Source organism: Pseudopodoces humilis, chromosome 2 (assembly GCF_049639895.1).
Source record: "Pseudopodoces humilis isolate 2021_Gansu_Grassland_sample_001 chromosome 2, ASM4963989v1, whole genome shotgun sequence".
In the NCBI taxonomy this organism is placed as follows: Eukaryota; Metazoa; Chordata; class Aves; order Passeriformes; family Paridae; genus Pseudopodoces; species Pseudopodoces humilis.
The window spans coordinates 15,712,385-15,732,428 of record NC_142201.1 but is presented as its reverse complement, the minus strand read 5'-3'; the positions used below and the strand labels follow the sequence as shown (position 1 = coordinate 15,732,428).

The 20,044-nt window shown below is 43.9% G+C and overlaps 1 protein-coding gene across 3 annotated transcripts in view; it reads left to right on the top strand.

The window, feature by feature from the left end:
* The window catches only part of NHS (NHS actin remodeling regulator), a 244,813-nt gene extending 231,844 nt beyond the window's left edge, over window positions 1–12,969 (top strand). For all 3 annotated transcript variants that reach the window (XM_088051952.1, XM_088051953.1, XM_088051954.1), the window contains 4 exons: window positions 3,103–3,234; window positions 4,489–7,446; window positions 7,922–8,048; window positions 8,764–12,969. In XM_088051952.1, coding sequence (XP_087908078.1) covers window positions 3,103–3,234; window positions 4,489–7,446; window positions 7,922–8,048; window positions 8,764–9,388 — 3,842 coding nt within the window. In that variant the 3' untranslated portion in view covers window positions 9,389–12,969. The remainder of the gene's footprint in view (window positions 1–3,102; window positions 3,235–4,488; window positions 7,447–7,921; window positions 8,049–8,763) is intronic.
* Window positions 12,970–20,044: the final 7,075 nt, after the last annotated feature.

Below are 20,044 nucleotides of genomic sequence, written 5' to 3'. Positions count from 1 at the left end.
ATTTTGTTTAATTTATTTGAAATCATGGGATTGTGCAGTCTGGGGGCAAAAACCCTAGCTTGAAGATTTACTTTCTGAAAGACAGTGGGCTGAATTCATCCCTTATGTGTGACTGCTGGAGTCGCTGAAGCTGCATCTAGGATTGATTTGGCCCGTATTTTCAGAGTCATGTTATATGGTGTAACATAACCCTAGTTCCCTGTAGAAACAATGTACTTTTGTTGTGTATATAATCTACAATCTGTATTAACAAAGACCTCAAATAACTTTTTGAATGTAGCTGACTGAAATAATGCAGAAAGCCACCAAAATTAATCATATGATTATCATGTGTAGCAGGAGAAGAGAAACTAGAGAATGTAGGCTACTATTTGCAGTGCTTTAAACATGCAAGGCATGAATGTGTAGCATGCAAACCATCGCTCTGAGATCTCTTTACATGCAGCTGTGCTGAAGGTATAGTAATGGAATTTTCTTTTATTCCTATAACATTTGAATATATTTGACTAGATTTATTTGAAGGAGAACTTGTTTATAGAAGCAGCAGGTATATCACTTATTAAATGTGATAGATGACTTATTTCCAGAATCAAAAATCAGGCTGTTTTTCTCTTTCTCTTTTTCTCTTTCTTTCCTTCCAGAGGGCTATGGTAAACATAAAGTTGATCTGAGTTTTTCTCAAAAATATTTTCAAGTACCAAGTTTTGATTAACTTAAGAGCATAAAGTGGGCTAACTTTCACAGTTATAGACTTCAATGTAAACAATCAGGAAAAAAGCAGGGGGCTTTCAGTTAACCTTCATTCTCCAGAGAAAATATTTGTGTTTAATTCTATTTTCCCAGTAACTGGCGGGTTGGGGTAAGTTCACAGCCCCTCATTTCCCATTGTTCTTCCCATGTCTATCAGTGGTGCACAAACCTTCCTGCAAGACAAGCTGTAGGATTCACTGTGGTGCTGGAGGGGGTTGTATGCCCACAGTCCAGCTTCAGCTCACAGCCAAGGCTTTTGGGCTTACAGCATCACAGTGACAAGTCCCCATGTGCTCCACCATCAGCTGCGTGAATCCTCCCAGTGACAGCAGCACAGTGCCAGTTCCCCTCTGTCCTGGCAGAGGAGTTGACACTACACAGCACCACCAGTTCTGCCTCCCTGGGGAGGTGGCAGCCAGGAGTGGGTGTCCCTTTCTCCAGGACAGTGCTTTGGCCACAGGACAGGCAGCTGGGTGGCAGAATGGCCTGCATACACCCTGCTGGGCTGCAGGTTGGGAGCCAGCTGGTCAAGGTCGTAGGTTCCCACAGAACCCACAGAAAGTCATAGATAATGTGGCATATTTCCATGAGGTTAAGTTAGTGATAAAATGATGCTCCTTCTTGTTTCAATGTAGGACCCTAACCAGTGCAGGCTTCCTAACAGGGCTATTGTCACTTAGTGCAGCCAGAGGACAGTTAGGTCTGGGACCAATGTTAACTTTTCCAGTAATAGCCATTTTTGCCTAGACTCCACCTGCCATACATTGGAACCAAATTTCCACTGATCAGTTTTACAGATCAAGAATGGTATGTAATCTTCTGGATGTTTATGTGTATCATTCTCATTAGCACTAATGGGAATAATTTGTATGCATCACGGGGAAGAAATACCCTCTTCCACTTTCCTCTCGGAGATGACCCCCGTGCATCTGGCACACAGAGCATGTTCAGCTAACTCACAGTTGCTGGAAAACCAGCAATGATGCTGATTGATTTTTTGTTTCAAAGAGTTTGCTTTTAGTTCTTTGTTTTTGTTTTTTAAGCTTCTCCCAACCCTGAGAAATGTTCACTTCTTTGAAAATGATTGTTGTTGGAGTTTACGGCACTTTTGTTCCATATTAAAGAAAGTTCTTCCTCTGCTTATTCCAGGGGCATTGGTGGTTACAGGACATCTGTCTGAAGCCTCTATTTCACTGTAGTAGATTTCAAGAAGAACTTTTACAAGAAAGTTACTTTTTAATGTTTTACATTGTTATGTAATGTAATATGTATGTGTATGTCTGTGTATAATTATGTTTTCTATAATTATACGCTATTAAAATAGAGCTTCTTATCAGGATTTTTTTTTCCTTTTGTTTGCTTTAGTTTGTTCGTTTTTCTTAAGATTACAAACCACTGTACCAGCAATCCTTATGTTAGTGTTTTTATGGACCTGGCACATTTTTTCCTACCTTTCCCATGTCAACTTTAGAGAGCATGAGTGAGTGTACAGTTGTGCAAAAAGCCAGTGCAGATGGGTTTTTGAGTTAAACGGTGTAAAATCACACTGAAAGACACTTCCCTTTGCTAATGCCATGGAAACATAAAAGAAAAACCTGAATTCTCACCTGTTCTGTATGAAGGTGGTCATAAACAAACATACTCAAGAACTTGAGCTTCTAAATCTAAACAGAGGATATCTTGATTGCGTGACCTGAGCTCACTCCCACTGTGCGCTGTGCACATGGGAAAATCAGGCCACTTCCTGATGTGTGCAAGTAAATAGCAGCTCCCCGGTAATGTCACTCTTAGTCATGTGTCATTGTCACAGAGAATGCTCTCTAAACTTGCATGGTGACTTGGCCCCATTTTAGCTGTCTCCTTCCTTTTTGAAATGTTAGCTCCCTTGGCATATTGGTCTCCTAAGAAGCACCCAACTACTACAATATGGCATTATAACCTTAAAATGTTTTCTTACACTTAGTTGCTAAAAATAAGTCAGGCTACAGCTGAACAGATAATGCTTTGCAGACAAGTTGCTGTCATTGTCCCTATGACAGATGGATAAATAGCTATAAGAAAGATGCCCTGCTACCAAGAGCTCTCTATTTGCCTTCTTTATTTTCTTTCCTTTTTCTGTTCTTTTTCTTTTCATGCCTTCTGTTATTTTTGGCAGACCAGGCTGCTGAGGGGGAGCTGGAATTAGATGTAAAACTGTGATATACTGTGATATAATTTACATAAGAGCTACATAAGGGCTCCCTTATGTTTATTCACAGGCTTAATCCAAGCTCACATACCTCCACTGTGTTCCAGCCATGAAAATTTGTTTACTATTTCTAAAGGCTAATGAGACCTATTTATGGGTTGCAGGAGTTGGTTTTGACAGAGAGGCTAGTATACGCTGCTCTCTTGTTCATTCACAATCTGTACTACAGCGGAGACGAAAGTTGAGGAGGAGGAAAACCATCTCTGGCATCCCCAGAAGAGTGCAACAAGAAATAGGTGTAGTATAAATACAAATCTTCCATAGATAGCTTTCTAACCAACTTAAATTGCAGGGATATGAGCTGGTAGTTAGCCTTCCAAAGAAACAAAACCTTGAAAGTGTAAATGCTTGTGGAGTCTAGGAATGATATGTTTTGTTCTTTTGATTTACTACAGTAGGAAAAGCTATATTACTCCATATGGCCTTGAAGGACTGGGGCCTTACTGAGTAATATAGATGTACATGTTCAGCTCTTATTGTGTAAATGTTAATCAGTTCTTTTTTTCTTTTTCATTTTATTTCTGTTATGAACCCATAGTTAATGTGCATAAAAAGTAACTAGATTAAGTGAAAGTTTTTTCTTGCATCAGGGGAGCTTAAGGTAAAGAACTGACAGATGTTACTCCACAAAGTGATGATGAGTTGTCACAACAGCTGGATAACTTAGATGAGTGGATGAATATCTACCATAGATACAGCTGCTGGTACCCTATGGGAGCTTTGCTAAACTTTCATTTTATTTATCACACTCCTTGATTCCTTCCTATTATTCTTTATCATCAAGAATATTTGCCTTAAGTCTACCAAATTACCTCATTTTTCGTCAGGGTAAATTAGAAGCAACTCTGTTGGGGGCAAATTCAATGTGAAATTCTTATTAACTCAAAACGAAACTAGAAGAATTGTTATTTCTTAATGTTCATCTGCACCTGAAGATGGCTCTGGTGTTTTGGTCAGTTGCCATGAAACTTGATTGGAAGCAGAAGAAATGTGTTTATCACAGGGAATAAGCAATCAGAGAACCTATGAAAGAAAGATCCTTTTGTCTTGCAAATATTCTTGATAGTAAAGAAGCAGATAATGGAAATTCTGAACAGACAGGTAGGCGAAACAGAAATATTTTTAGAAGCTTATGGAGTGTTTTGTCCAGCGGCCACTCCTGAAAACTTTAAGTAGCTGAAATAGTCATATAAAACTGAAAACTTAGTATTTGTCTTAAAATTTAGCACAGCAAGCTCAGCTCTACATCGAAAACGCATTGCAGAAGTCATGTTGCAGAGCTAGGAGAATTTTCCTCCCTCTTTGGCAGGAGGTCTGCCTTATAAATTCTTTATAAGAATTTAAGAACTAAACTTAAATTTGGTCCAATGCTCAGAAAGATTAAAAAATAAAGAATACAGCAGATAATGCTTCTTGGTTGCTCTGCGGGTTGTCTCTTGCCAGGAAATGTGGAGCTCTCTCCCACTCACCCAGCTTTCCATGTGTCCTAGATTCAGACGAGTCGCCAGTGGCGAGAGAGCGCAATGTGATTGTGCACACAAACCCAGAATTCTCTGGCTCCAGCAACAGGAGGTTGGGGACCCGGGACTCAGAGTGCCAGACAGAAGAAATCCTGATAGCTGCTCCCTCCCGGCGACGGATCCGTGCCCAGCGGGGGCAGAGTGTTGTTGCCTCCCTCTCCCACTCCACTGGCAACATCTTGGTGCTGGCGGACAACGGGGATGCGGTCTTTGCTGCTGCTGTGAGCAACCGCATCCGCTCGCGGAGCCTTCCTCGCGAGGGCGCCCGGGCCAGCGAGGGCCATCAGGATGCTACCACCAAGAGTGCAGGGTATGAAGTGGAGCACTTCCTAGCTGGTCAGGACAGGATCCCAAAAAATGGGAAGGAGATCTTGAGTAAGCAGGGCTCACAGGAGTGCCAGCCCATTGGTTTAACTTGTCCTCAGCACCTGCATAGCCCCGAACATAGCATCAGCGAGAGGGGGAGATCGCGGCTGTCAAGGATGGTCGATTCAGGCAGCTGTGAAATTTCATCTAACTCAGACACCTTCGGGAGCCCAATTCACTCCATCTCCACAGCAGGAGTCCTGCTCAGCAGCCACATGGACCAGAAAGATGACCACCAGTCCTCCAGTGGCAACTGGAGTGGGAGCAGCTCCACCTGTCCCTCCCAGACATCTGAAACCATTCCTCCTGCTGCCTCTCCTCCACTAACAGGCTCTTCACACTGTGACTCCGAGCTATCACTCAATACTGCTCCCAATGCCAACGAGGACTCCAATGTCTTCATCACAGAGCAGTTTGGTGACCATACAGACAAGGTCAGGGGCCACAGGGCGAGCTCCTTCACGTCCACTGTGGCAGATTTACTGGATGACCCCAACAACAGCAACACGAGCGACAGTGAGTGGAACTACCTGCACCATCACCATGATGCCTCCTGTCGCCAGGATTTCAGCCCTGAGCGCCCGAAGGCAGACAGCCTGGGATGTCCCAGCTTTACCAGCATGGCCACCTATGACAGCTTCCTCGAAAAGACCCCCTCTGACAAGGCAGACACTAGCTCACACTTCTCTGTGGATACTGAAGGATACTATACCTCCATGCACTTTGACTGCGGTCTTAAGGGTAATAAAAGCTACATTTGCAACTATGCAGCCCCAGGCTCCGAGAGTGGTCAGACCGGGAGCATGACTTCCAGCCTAGCTGACTGTGCCTGGCAGGAGTGCATGAGCCACAGGAGGCAGGCACGGCAGTGCATCTCACTGAAGAAACCAAAGGCAAAACCAGCCCCACCAAAACGCAGCTCATCTTTGAGGAAATCAGAGGGCAGCACCGACCTTCCTGACAAGAAAGAACCAAAGATCGGTGGTGGGCAGCATGTCTCTCACACTGCCAGGGAAATGAAGCTGCCCCTTGAGTTTTCAAACACACCTTCCCGAGCGGAAGGCCCCAGCCTACCAGCCAAACAGGAGCTTCCCTGGCCAAACCAGGGTGATGGTGGGTTAAAGGACACTCCATTTGACACCGCTGATATCCCCTCCTTTAAAGATGAAGGTGCTGAACAACCTCACTATGCAGACCTCTGGCTTCTGAATGACTTGAAATCTAGTGATCCTTACAGGTCCTTGTCCAATTCAAGCACTGCTACGGGTACTACAGTCATAGAGTGTATCAAGTCACCAGAGAGCTCTGAATCCCAAACATCTCAGTCTGGGTCACGAGCTACAACCCCATCCCTCCCCTCTGTTGATAATGAGTTTAAGCTGGCCTCCCCAGAGAAGTTGGCAGGGTTAGCCTCACCCTCCAGTGGGTACTCCAGCCAGTCAGAGACGCCCACCTCTTCTTTTCCAACAGCTTTCTTTTCAGGACCATTGTCTCCAGGGGGGAGCAAGAGGAAGCCGAAAGTTCCAGAGAGGAAGTCATCGCTGCAGCAGCCACTCTCAAAAGATGGCACTGCCTCAGTGAGCAAAGACCTTGAACTTCCAATTATACCTCCTACTCACCTTGACCTAAGTGCTCTTCACAATGTCTTGAGCAAGCCCTTCGCTCACAGGCACCAGCTGCATACCTTTAGCCACAGCAAGCAGAGTGCAGTCGGGGAAGCCCTGCAGCCCAGCCCTCCCTCTGCCCTCGCCATCACACCCTCCGTTCTCAAGTCTGTCCACCTCCGGGCAGTCAACAAGCCTGAAGGAGTGAAACATAAAGGCAGCACCCCAGACCTGCTCTGCATACAGGAGTCCACCTTGATGGTAACCGAGGTCTCTCCAGGCAAAATGAGGCCGCTCTTAGCTAAAAAACCAGTATCACGCCAGTACTCTACAGATGAGGCCATAATGCTGTACATTGACACTTCCCCAGCAGAAGCAGGCCCTGGAAAACCACCTTTAGAGAAGAGCTCCTCTTTTGGTGGGCAGAATAGCTGTGAGCGAGAAGCTGTAACTTCAGCAAGCATGGGTCTGGTTGAAATCAAACCTGGGAAGGACCAAACACACCTGGCCATTGAACACTTACCAGAAAGCTCTCTGAATGAGACATGTGCCATCCCCATGGATGGCTTTGAGAAGGGCTCAGCTATCCCCACAGGTGATGATGAAACAAAGAAACCTGCCCAGGGAGCAGAAACAATGCACGACCTTCAGCAAGTTCAGGCTCAGCAAGAGCTCTCCGCAGGCAGCGAGGGGAAGGTGGAAGCTGGGCCTGTGGATGAAAGCCCGGCTCAGGCTGAGGGACTGGCCAGCACCTATCAGTTAAAGCACCAACCCGATGTAAGCCACCATGTGCCTGGGAATATCAGCTATGAAGCAGAGATGGAAGCAGTGGATTCACTCAGTGAAGAAGGCTGCAAGCAGGAAAATGATATCACATCAGGTATCCCAACCAAAAGTGCCTCTGATGACAGCAGGGCAGACGAGACAGTGGGCAGCACAGATGAGCCTTCACTGAAAGGTCAGTTGGAAATTCTTTCTGTCATACCCAAACAGACAGCTTTGGACAGGGTGGTGGTGGAGTCAAAGCAGAGTGGCACATCAGCTTATCTCTGTGGGTTTAAGCATGGACTCCCCTATATCTGTTAGCTGGCCAGCCAGCCCAAAGCTATTTACACTCTTCCAAAGTATTCAGACTGTATTCCTGATATTTATTTCCTCCCTTGTGCTGTATTTCAGCTGAAAAGATAAAAGGGAGGAGCATTGGCCCTGGGTACAGAAGAATCTGATTATCACAGCTATGCTGTAAATGGGAGGTCCTGTGTTCAGTGCTCCTTTTATGGGCTCTGGTATGGAACAGACATGACTTTTAGATTAGAGGATAAAGGCTGTATGGTGGTATCACCCACTTGGTTGTGAGCTGGTGCCTCCAACTGGCCATGCTCTTGCAAAGTGCAATGGAATCTGACTCATAATGTGGCTTCTCTCATTTTAAGAGTCTTCTCCAAGTGATGAGTCCATCATGTCTCCACTGAGCGAGGAGTCACAGGCTGACACTGAGGATGTCTTCGTGTCTCCAAACAAACCCCGCACTACTGAGGATCTGTTTGCAGTCATTCACAGGTGACCTAACCTTGCGGTAACATGCATCCCTGCACAGTTATCCACTAACAATAGCTGCAGGATGGTTATTCTATGTTTAAGTCTTGTCCTCAAATTACATTCTTTAGTTAACTCAGTTTAGTTTTCTAAAAGGCAGCTTTAAAACACATTTTATTATGGCCTGGAGTGCAGTCTTGAGTATCTTCATGGCATGTGGGGCATGCTTTACAGATATAAACATCAGGCTGTTCTCTCTAACCAACATACATCTTCAAAGAAAACTACCTGCAGTGGTTCCTGTGTTCTGTCTACCAGTCCACCAGCTCTATTCTGGTGAATGAGTTGTTGCAGGGAGAAGGATATGAGAAAGCATCTCTTAAATTTTGGAGTATTTTGTAGTCAGCTGAAATTTGGCATCACAACTGAAATTGAAATTTTCTGATAGATTCTGAATCTGAATGGATTATTGCTGTGTATTGTTATTACCTAAGTTTCTGTATGCATTGTTGTCTTTACAAAGAGCTGGTTGTACATACATTGTCTTGGAAGAGCTGGGTAATGTTGAGAGGGACTCTGCTGCAGCTCAGTGCCATGAATCACTGATCACCTCCAATATTTTACAGAGGAATTAAAAGAACTCTGACTAATATGAAAGCATCTGTTAAGCTCCAGAACAGTGCTAAGCATTATACTACAAAAATAACGTATGAAAGTGTTTTCCTTTGTGTTTTTACAGATCAAAAAGGAAAGTTCTTGGGAGAAAGGATTCTGGAGACCTTTCTGTAAGAAACAGATTGAGACCTTCGTCTGGGACCAGCAGCCAGCCTCCCACCAGCAGCACACTGCCCACCAGCAACATGCCACTAGTGAGCAACGTGGGCACTCCCATTAGCAGTCAGAGGTCCCCAGGGCTCATATACAGGAACGCCAAAAAGTCCAACACATCCAATGAGGAGTTTAAGCTACTGCTCCTTAAAAAGGGCAGCCGATCTGATTCCAGCTACAGGATGTCTGCCACAGAAATTCTGAAAAGTCCTATTTTGCCGAAGTCTCCTGGAGAGCTGACGGCGGACATCCTTCAAAGCATGGAAGAGTCTCCTCCCACAGCGAGCCCTGACGCATTATCGCCGCTCTCCCCCTGCTCCCCCAGGGTCAACACGGAAGGATTCTCCTCCAAGAACTTCCCCATGTCAGCATCCTCGCGGGTGGGGCGGTCGCGGGCACCGCCGGCAGCCAGCAGCAGCCGGTACAGCGTGCGCTGCAGGCTGTACAACACCCCCATGCAGGCCATCTCCGAGGGGGAGACCGAGAACTCGGACGGCAGCCCCCATGACGATCGGTCTTCTCAAAGCTCTACATAGGCTGTGTGGGTGCCAGGGCCAGGCTGCCAACACCACTCGAGCTCTTAAGGATGTCAACATAAAAGGCCAATGCTGTAGCAATCAAAAAAAAAAAAAAAAAAAAGAAAAAAAAAGAAGGAAAAGAGAGCAATCGCAGGGCAATATCAATGCTTAGATGTGTTTGTGTTTGGAAGATGCTGGGGAAACAAAAGGACTACAGCTGTAGCTATTTATTACATTACATTTTCTAAAAGGATGAAGATATGCTATGTCTGTTCTGTTTTCTTTTGACTTCATTTGGTTTATCCCACTCTCATTTCCATTGTCAATGTAGATTTCAAGGCTATTTACTTTCCATAGAGTTAAAGATGACTTTGGGTGGGGTTTTTTCCCAGAAGCTGCCCATCTAGAAACAAATCCCTCACTGTAGTGCTTCCCTAGGGAGAAAACAAAAAAAACAAACAAACAAAAAAAAAAAAAAGGAAAATGCTCTTGAGAATTGGTATTTTTCTACACTAAAATGAGCTGAAACAAACTTTAGAAGAAATTAACAAAACATATGTAAATATCATATTTTTGATAAAAATTTGTAAATAGAATTATCAAAAAGTGGATGTGGCAAAAGATTTACTGCATTACAACTTTGTTTATAGAGAGAAACTAATTAAATTGTAATAACTGTATTCTGTGAATACCATTTTCATATCAAACATAAAACATGGCTACCAATAACCACTTTGAGTGTGACAGGCCTGAAGGACGACATTGAGCAGTGGAAAGCAGGAATTTTCCACCTTAGTTAAGGAAATGGAAAGGCTGACTGTGAGAGGATTAAAGAAACCATTTGTCTTTCTAAGGCAGCTCCAAAGAAGCTAACTGGAAGCATAGCTGGGAGGGTTACCATGAGGATCGGTGGGGAAAATGAGTGTGATTCTGACAGAACAAAGCTGGGTCTGATGAAAAGCCCCAAAGGGTCCCATCCCATAGCCTCCCCTGGGCCTTCATTCTTGCAGGGATTGCTTCAGAGAGGACAGATGTGAGAAGAAACAGTACTTAACTTCCATATTCCTATTAGGCTATTGGGATACATAACACAGTCATAACCTGGTAACTATAATCTTTAAACACAATTAGTTTCTGGTTCGTAAAGGAAACAAATAAATTATAAGCATGCAAGAAGCGCTTTCGATTTATCAGTAAATATCTGCAATGAGTTTTCAGTGAAGCTTTCTCTTTGTGCTGATGAGATTCATGCTACCTAAATATTTACAAAAATGACACTGTGAAAACATAGCTGGGAAATAGGTATGTGTATGCATTATTTATATTCATTGCTGAGCTGGGAAGGGGAAAGCTCCAGTTCATTTTGCCAGACACGTACAGTAGGGATCTTGTCTGGGTTTACCAGAAACACAGAACAGGGTGAGGGATTGGGGTGGGGTGGGAAAGGAGACAAATCAAAGTAGCTGCTTTGATACAAATGAAGGCAGGGAGATAAAAACTGAATTACTTGAAGTTAGTTGAATATTCTCATCTTAAAACTGCAGGAACCCATGAGTTGCTTTATACTTTTAATTTTTAAACAGAATAAAACCAACAGGCCTGATTCTCCTTTAGGCCACCACAATTTCCACTGAAGTAGCCCCATCTGTGCTACTTAAGATGACAAGGCCCTCTTTATCCAAAACTGATGCAGTTGATATTGGTTGCTGTAGGATATGGTTAGGAAAAGAGGAAAGGTTAGTGCAGAGAAAATAGTGAAGGAGGAGTGGGGTGTGCAGTAGGATAGGTCAAGTAGGATGGCAGAAAAAGCATTCTTGGGTATAAAGAAATCGGCTAAAAGTTGGCTTTAAGCATAAGTAAAGGACTGAGAGACGGGATGTGTGAATTCAGGTTTTGAGGGTTTTTTTTCCTTTTAATCATGTAACGCATAAACCTAAGTGTTATTAAAGAAGGCAGATCATGTTATAAAGAGGAAGGTTCTACCTAAAACTGTTACAATTTCAAGGAGTCAAAGCAAATCAGAACAGTTTAACATATCTGAAATGTTATTCCCCAGAAGGTTCACATCTGATTTTGTCTAGTGCTTACCACAAGACATATATTATTCAGTTTCCTACTGTCCTCTTGTGTAGCCTGGTTGCATTCAGTTGATGAGGTAGAGTCACTGTGCACGTGATAGGTGTGTTGGGATGAGGGATGGTCCATAGTTAAAGGGCTGTAAAATCATCTAAAATAGTAGAAGGTAATGGGAGAAAGGTTTTGGAAACAAAAGGCTTATCACATTAGTAGCTTAGGTAGGAAAATAAGTCTGAATTCAAGTGAAGTGAATGAATGAGAATATTTTAAGAGGAAATATTTAGCATATAACAAATCACCTTCTGGAGAAGAGAAAAAGCTAGTTTAGATAAGAAAAGTCTGAGAAAAGCTAGTTTATGGGCAGAAAATCTTTAGTTTGTCATCTTCAGTCATTTTCCACAAAAATTTTATCAGGAGCACTTTTACAAAATGTTTAATAGTCCTGAGTTAAAATAGCCATTCAAAACAGAAAAGAGAATACAGCTGAATTGACTTTGATGATACCACTTTTACCAATGAAAAATTTCACAGACACCCTAAATAAATATATATACACTAGGGTTTTTTTTCACCAGAATGATGAGGCAATACATCACATACAAAACAAACACAGAATGATCCCATTGGAGTATAGTCTCCTTTTGCTTAATTTTCTAATTTATATTTAGCGGACTGAAACCCAAACAGAGAGGTTCTAAATCCTCTACGAAGAAAAGAGTTCAGAACGAATGTGGGAGTCAGAGGAAGACAAATGGAGGGGAGCCCTGTAGCATTGCATGAGTCCCATTAAGGCACCAGAGGACAGGGGTAGAGCAAAGGGAACATCACTCACTCTTGAGACAGGGTACAATACGTGCATCGGGTAACTGCTGAACCATCATTTCAACCTACTGTTGTGTTGCTTGCACAGATGTTATGAAAATGATTTCTTAAGTTATACATCTGTGTTCTGAAAAATAACATTTTCCCCTTTGTTTGTTTGTTTCTTATTTTTTCTTTTTTTTTTTTTCTTTCCCTTTCTGTTTTTGTTGTTGTGGCAGCATAGAGGGCATGGGATAGTTGTAGCAAATAAAGCATATGTTTGCTTTTGCCAAAGGTCAGTGATAGAGTGCATTTGCTGCAATGGTGGCAGATAGAGAAATACTGTAGGTTATGACTTAAAGAATTAAAAAAAAAAATTAAGAAGGTTACAGTGTAACTATTTTGGTACTAGCACCAGTTCATGCTGGCAGAAAAGACAATGGTTTATGGACTTGCATCCATTTTGTATTTTTGTAATATTTGTAAATATGAACTTTTTAAATTGTTGCAAATATGGTTTCTTTTGTAAAATGTTTTCAAAGTTTACATTAAATCCAAGCCTTTGTATATTTTAGAGCTGTGCAACACTTTAAGTCTTGTATTTATTTTTAGTAAAAACAGTGACAGTTTCATTGTGAACCCCTCTCAAAAAATGTGTTGGAAAAGTTTGATTACCTAGAAAGTGTGTATAGAAACTGCAAATAAACGTGACTGCAATTAAATCCCATGTTCTCTTCACTTTCTTGCAATGAGATGTGAAATCAAATCTACAGACTCCAAGTGTGGTATTTCCCAAGGTCACCCTCAGCACATTACACATTGCAAACCTATTTAATCCTGCTTTCTCTTCAACTTATTTTTTTTCATAAATTGAGTAAGGGAAAATGTCTATCCAAAATGTCACTGATTTTTAAGTGCCCACCAGTACAATTTTGCCAGAATCTAGCAACTGCTGAATTCGCCCCACAGCTTTTACAGGTAAGAAAAGGGTAAGAGAAAGAAAACTGGGATGAAAAATGGAGAGACCACTTCTTTATCTTCAGCGGGAAAAGGAAACAAAATTGCAACACTTCAGACTCAAGACATAAGAGAATCCAGGGGCTGGATCTTACTAGATAAAGCAAGCCTTGGGCAAAAGTGAGGCCACAGATTATGAACACAAATTTTGAAGAGCAAACACAACTTCATTTTAAAATGGTCCAATTATCAGGTGATTGAGATGTCAGGACATGGAAGCTAAGTGTTTAAACAATAGCACCTCACAGGTCTCTTTGAAAATGGACATGAAAATGTACATCACAAAACTTTGGTTTCAGCTATTATCTTTTAAGCAGCCTTGAAACGCTGTACTCGGTGCTTAAAAAATGTATACGGGAAAAAGGCTGAAATGTGCAGGTCTGGTGTTATAGAAGGTGTGAAAAAGGTACTTTGGGGAATGCTGCTGCAATATATATCTGCAATGATAGTTTGCAACAGTATGAGGATTTCCCCAATGATGTGGTAGCCTTAGAGCAGTCTCCAAGTGTGACTCAGTTGGCATAACACTCAACCAAGTGGTCACATAGTTAATGATTATTAGGTAGGTAGGTAATTAGGTAGGTAATTTCCTGTTTACTCGTGTGCCTTTCCCATCCCAAAACCACAAAAGTAAGCAAGATCTGTAGCAAAAGCTTAGCCTGTAGGGGAAGACAGAAGCTTCTTTTCATCTCCCCACTGTACATGTGTATTTCATCATGCTCAGTGAAGACTAAACATTAGACTACATAAAACATACCCGGTGCTTTTCTACATACGAAAAGTGTCAGGTCCCAAGAGGGCAATCCTGGGCCACCTGGTCTGGGATAGCCACAAAATGTTGAATCTGAGAGGGCAGTCATAGACTGGTTCCTCAGAGGTACATTTGGGATACCCTTGAGCTAAATTATGGTGAAACAATGCCAAACAATCTGTCAAAAAGTTTTATTTATGGCAGAAATTACTTAAATCTTATAATAGGTTAAACAGTCTATGGCAGCAATGGTTTAAATATTTCTGAACAGCACATGGCAACAGTGATTTCTGAACAGTCCATGGATTGACCTTTGCAGGAGAGGATGAAAGGAAGGAATCCACCACTGTGGATCCCACTGTAGTCTGTTTCAAAATATTTTTACTCTCTTAATATTAATTACTCTCTCATGGAGGGTACCACAAATCAAATCATAGCACAGCCTAAGTGAAGCTTGTTATATATCTGGTTACAATTTCCTTGATCTTTTCAAGGACTATTGTCTTCCACTAGATCACAACAAATTTGTGCCCACAGATTATCCCATTCTTAGACCACCGAGGCAGTAAAATGACTATTGTTGTCATATTGGATAGACTTGGGTGTTGAGGTCGATGAAAACCTTGACTGAGGGCTGTGGGAAAAATCTTCCTAGTCATGGAGAGCAAAGTATTACCCACACAATCCCCTGTACAGTTTTATGTAAATGTTGCTAGAAGGTTGTTTCCCCTATAGTTATTGGTTCACATTTGCCACAGTTTTTTTCATATCCCTAATCCTCATTCCTGGTCGGACCCTCACCCTCAGACTCCTACTTTAGTTTACATAAATTACTGTAACACCCTGACACATTGCCTTTTTGGTGCTCCCCATACTGCTGTCTGGATTCTATGCATGTGTTTGTTGTTTTGCTTGGTATTAAAAGCTTTTTACTTTTGGGACATCAAAACATGCCCGTCCTTCTATTATTTGTCACATCATCCCCGGCTGGCCTGGTCTCAAGGTCGTGGGTCCTCTGTGGCAACACCTGGGTTTGGACAAGTAACTGAACCATCCCTTCAGCACTTCTACTATGCTTTCTCCAACAGGCCATCCTACCGCTTCAGCCTCAACAAGACCTGAAACTATTTCTACCCCAATCAGCACTTGTTTTCTTTCTGATTCCTTGAAAAGACTTATATAATCTATAAACCATGTCTCCCACAGAGCCTTGTTAGCTCTCAGATGAAGTGGGTGGGGGGTCTTGTAGGGGTGGTGACGAAGGCATGCATTCCACAGCTCACAAGTCACTAGCATCCCTCAATTCCCAGCTTTTCTGAAGAGATCTTTTAACTCCTGAGTGGCCACATTTAACAGTTTTAACTCTTGCAAAGGTTCCCACTTTTCTTCCTCCTCTCTTGCTGTTACCACTACCACTGTGAGGTACCAATTTAATTTTGAAATAATAATACCTCAACATTGTTTAGTTTTATTTCTTGAACTGTGGTTATGAACTGTGATTTTTAACTGTAGTTGTAAATCTGGTATTTGATGTTTTTGGGTGGTTAGGATTTTTTCCTTTTGTTTTCTTTCTCTAAGGGAATTTTCTCCCTTTTGTTGCTAAGAAACAATAATGACCATTACTTGAAAGAGACAAGAGGGATGTAGCCAGAGACGAGGGGGAGGAGTGCAGCTAGCTGCTACTCTCCTACCTGAGGGATTTTTCTCTTGGGAAAGGCAGAGTTACTGTGAGATTTTGGACTGGGGGAAGGGGTTGGGTGCAGCCTCTAGCTCCCTCTCTCTATCGACATTGACATCAGAGGGGAGACATGCTGCAGTTGCTGTGGGGAGAATTCGCCACCACAGCAGGGTCCCATCCCCTGCTTTCTTCTACCGTGAGTGGAACTCAGCCCATAAGAGCAGCTGTTGCACTGGGACCTTATAACACCCTACCTCACTAGAAAGGACCCTCACCATCTACGCGGGTGTCTCAGGGGAAAACCCAGGACCCCTTGCCCCTCCAAGGGAGCCTCTCTTGGCCACATTTAGGAGCCAGGCTGCTGCTGCCCAATCCTGCCATTTATTTCTCTGCCGCTGTTTTGGGTTTTTCACTGCACTGTAACCCCACATCCCCTGACTGCCGGGACACCCTATGGCACCTGCTACAGCTGCAGGTATACTGATATTCCACAATCTGCTCACCTCTGCCGTTCCAGCTTGCTGCTTCTGAGGTTCCTGCTACAGCTCATTTCACTATCCAGAGGTGCACTGGGACCAGCTTCCCTGGGGGGTTTGTAAAGGAATCCTGTTTTCCATACTTTCTGTCAGCTGCACCCGCCATGACCACATCCAGCTCCTCCTGCAGGCGTGGGGGAATCATCACCCCTGCCCTGCCCGGCCGGGAGCCAGCAGTGCCCCTGCCAGCCCTGCCCAGAACTGCACCAAAGGGAAGGTGCTGCGGCTGGGTGAGGCTGTTCCCGGGTTTGTGGTTCTGTTTGTTGCTGCTGCCAGTGTGGCTGTTAGCCTGGTTATACATATACATACCAGTAAAGAACTGTTATTCCTTATCCCATATTCCTTCCTGTAAACCCCTTCATTTCAAAGTTACAATAATTCAGAGGGAAGGGTCCAAGGGAGGTTTCCACCTTCCTTGGCAGACATCTGTCTTTGAAAACAAGACAGATACTGAACAGGAAAGTAGCAGAAGGACACATGCTCTAGGAGCTGTTACATGTGAGCATGTGCACAAGCAGCAAGTCCTCATGAAGGGGAGGGGATCGCTGAGGACTGTCTCTGAGTAAGCACCCCCTTTAGGAAATAGAGAAGGGTTCTGTCTCTGGGGACACTTTCTGGTAGCCTATCGGAAAGAGAGCCTCCACTACTAGATTCCAAACTGCTCCCTCCCCAGTGGGGCAGCCCTTGCTGCTGGGGAAGACTCCCCAGACTATCCAGTAATCTTTCTTGGGTGATCAGACCATGGGAGGAGCTTTGCAGAACATAAACTATTATGGAGTGTGACACATGAGCCTGACAGAGCATGCTGAATCCAGTCCCTGCTTGCTCGCGGCTAAGCCCTGCCACCTACCAACTGCCCAAGTGACCACCTCCAAGCCCTGCACCTAGCCACACTCCTGGCCCTAGCCCTTGCCCTCTCTTTCCCACACTTTGCTCACCCTTCTCACCCAGCGTTTGCTCCTACCACACCTGTCCATGGACCTGCTGCTCTCCTATCCAGCTGTTCCCCCAGCTGTCTGCCCACAATCCTGCTGCAGCCTGATGCAATCCTAGCATGATCCTAGCCACTTTCTGCTGCCTTCTCCTGCCTGAGTGCAAACTCACCGAGCATCCTGCCTCTCACTGACATGGGAGACATTCTGCCTGCAGACTGTGGAAGTTTCACCTCTCCTCCTGAGAGACTCCCCCGGCTTGCAGTACACAGAACGTCAATGGTACATTGCAAAGTCTTGCTGGTCAACCTCTGTCTCTCTCTCTTTTTCTGTCTCTCCTCCTTTTCCTTTGTTTCTGCCTTCTCTGTTGTCTTCTTACAGCTACTTACTTTCCCTCATTAATAAACAGTTCACAGATACAGTATTGACCTTGTTTACATCTAATGTCACCGTAAGCATTGGTTTAAAAGAATCCCTCACACTTCCCCATGGCGGACATTTAATGGTGTCAGAAGTGGGATCCTCTGGTGAAATAGATCTGTTTTGAGCCACTTAGTGCGGAGCCTAGAAGGAAGTGGCAGAGTGTGCTGGACTGCATTGTTGCATTGCAGCTTAAAGCAAGACCTAAAACAGGACGGGCAAAGCAGCCATCTTGCTGTCATGTGCTGCTCTAGGGCTGCATTGGCTGCTGCCATGGAAGAACAGGCGGCACACGGAAGCCAGGAGATGACGGTAATCGAGTCCCTGCAGGCACTGGTACAATCCCAACGGACTTGAGTTGAGGGCTTGGAAGGGAGGCTAGAGAAAGAAAAGGCACAGAATAGTAACTTTCAACAAGTTTTATGGGAGGAATTAGTGAGGGGATCCAACACACCAGTGGATGCTTAAGTGTGCTCAGAAGATGCAAGAACCAAATCAGTTGCTCCCATTTATCCATGGAAGCAGCTATCAGAGCCACAGCTTCAGGTGGACGCTGTGCTCTGTGTGCACCCTTTACTAAAAACAGAATACCTGTATGAAAATGACCAGGATCAAGTCCCTAAAATTACTTTAAGGAAGTGCCATTTATGGCCACTGAACTGGCAAAGTTGATAAAGGATTTTGGTCACTGGCCCAGGGAATCTGAGACACAGTAGGTGTGGCGAGTATCTCTGAGCAGGGTTGTGGGAGGATGACCAGTTCCTTGCAAGCAAGAAGGAAGCCAACAGGTACTTGGGTCCTGGTCCCAGTATGTTCCTCACGTCTAGGGACTCCCAAGCCCTCTGTTCACTAACCCAGAGGAAGGCTTATTAGGCCAGAGGGTTAAATCCCCTAGAAAGTGGCAACCCACTCGCTATAGAGGGACCTACTGACTACCTGGTAGAAAGCATGCAAATGAAGGTGTGGCTCAATGAATACAATATTCCTCCTAAGATTCTGTCTATGGGTCTGGCAACTGACAATCCAGAACATTTAACAGAACTCAGAAATTGTGTAGACACATCCAAGTATTGGATCAAGCAAAGAATTTGGAGCCTTTACTGCCTACAGCACAGAACTCCTACATCAAGCTCCAACATCAGCCCCACATCACCTCCTGTGTTAATGTATCAAGCAGCATTTAGCAAGCAGAAGCATAAAGCAGGATACTGGTCTAGAGAATGCATCCAAATCCACAGAATGTCAATACAATAAAATTCTACTGAAAACTCATTCTTCTGAAACTGCTTCTGGGAATCATCCATGTGATGGTGTAGCTCAAACTAAGGAAGCAGAAGACTCTACCCTGCATCAGCATAATGTGCATGTTCAGGAGACAAACTTTATTTGCCTGACATGGAGCTGCATCAGTCTATATTTGTAGAAAAGTCTACATGTGTAAATTACAGTAAAAAAGATACTATTCTCATGAAAGGAAAAAAAAAGAGCATGGTGTGCATTACTGCAGAACCAGAATACCCATATGTCTTTGCATTTTGAACACTGGGTAGAGTGTGAAGATGAAAGCCCCTTCTAGTTGGTATTGCAAAACTGCATTTCACTTCTGCAGAGGCTGAGGAATGGGTTGACTCCTCAGAAGACAGTGCTACAGAAAGTGATGAATAGTTTGGAGATCAATCTTTCTCCTTTGATAGGAATTAGACACTTTAAAATAGTGTCTCTTGCACCATGCAGGGGAAACAGCTGCAATTGTTAATTAAAAATACTACAATTAAAAAATATTAAAGAATATTAGAGAGTCAGAAAGGGAGACAGACTGATAGAAACAAGGTCTGACCTCCCTGAGACAGCAGCAGTCACCAGAAATAATTCAAGATTAAGGGGATCTATCCATTCCCCATCAAGGAGAAGGTAGCAGTTGTAAAAAAACAAGCAAAGAGGGTAGCCCATGGTTGGGATAGCAAGCGACACCCTTCTTCCCCCACCTCATCCCCCAGGTCCCTCCACACAAGAGGTAAGAGGTTTTGCACATGGAAAGCCAGCAAAAACCTGAAGAGTGCAACCACCATCAGAAAAGAATTAAGAAAGCCTGTGGGTAAGAATTGCAGACCAAGGCAACAAAGAGAATCGTGATTGATGTTTAGTACCGGTGGCCTGATCAAGAGGAGCCTATTGACAGTCTTCTTGCTTCAGCTACAGAAGGCAGTGTACTCACAGGCTCTTGTTCTATTAGAAGAGCAGCACCACAAGCTGGAAGCAGGAGACTCCTGGACCCAGTGTTGTTCAGGGCATCCAGGATCCCCCACAACCCTTTGATTTTGCCCTTAGACACATGACTCCCTCACCTCTTGAGACACCCCAGCTCTATGGTCTCTCCAGTACCTGGCCAGGATTCCCCTGGTCCTCAGCAGCAAGATGCCCTATGGTCCCACTTTTAAACACACCCCTGACTCTGAGGCCACC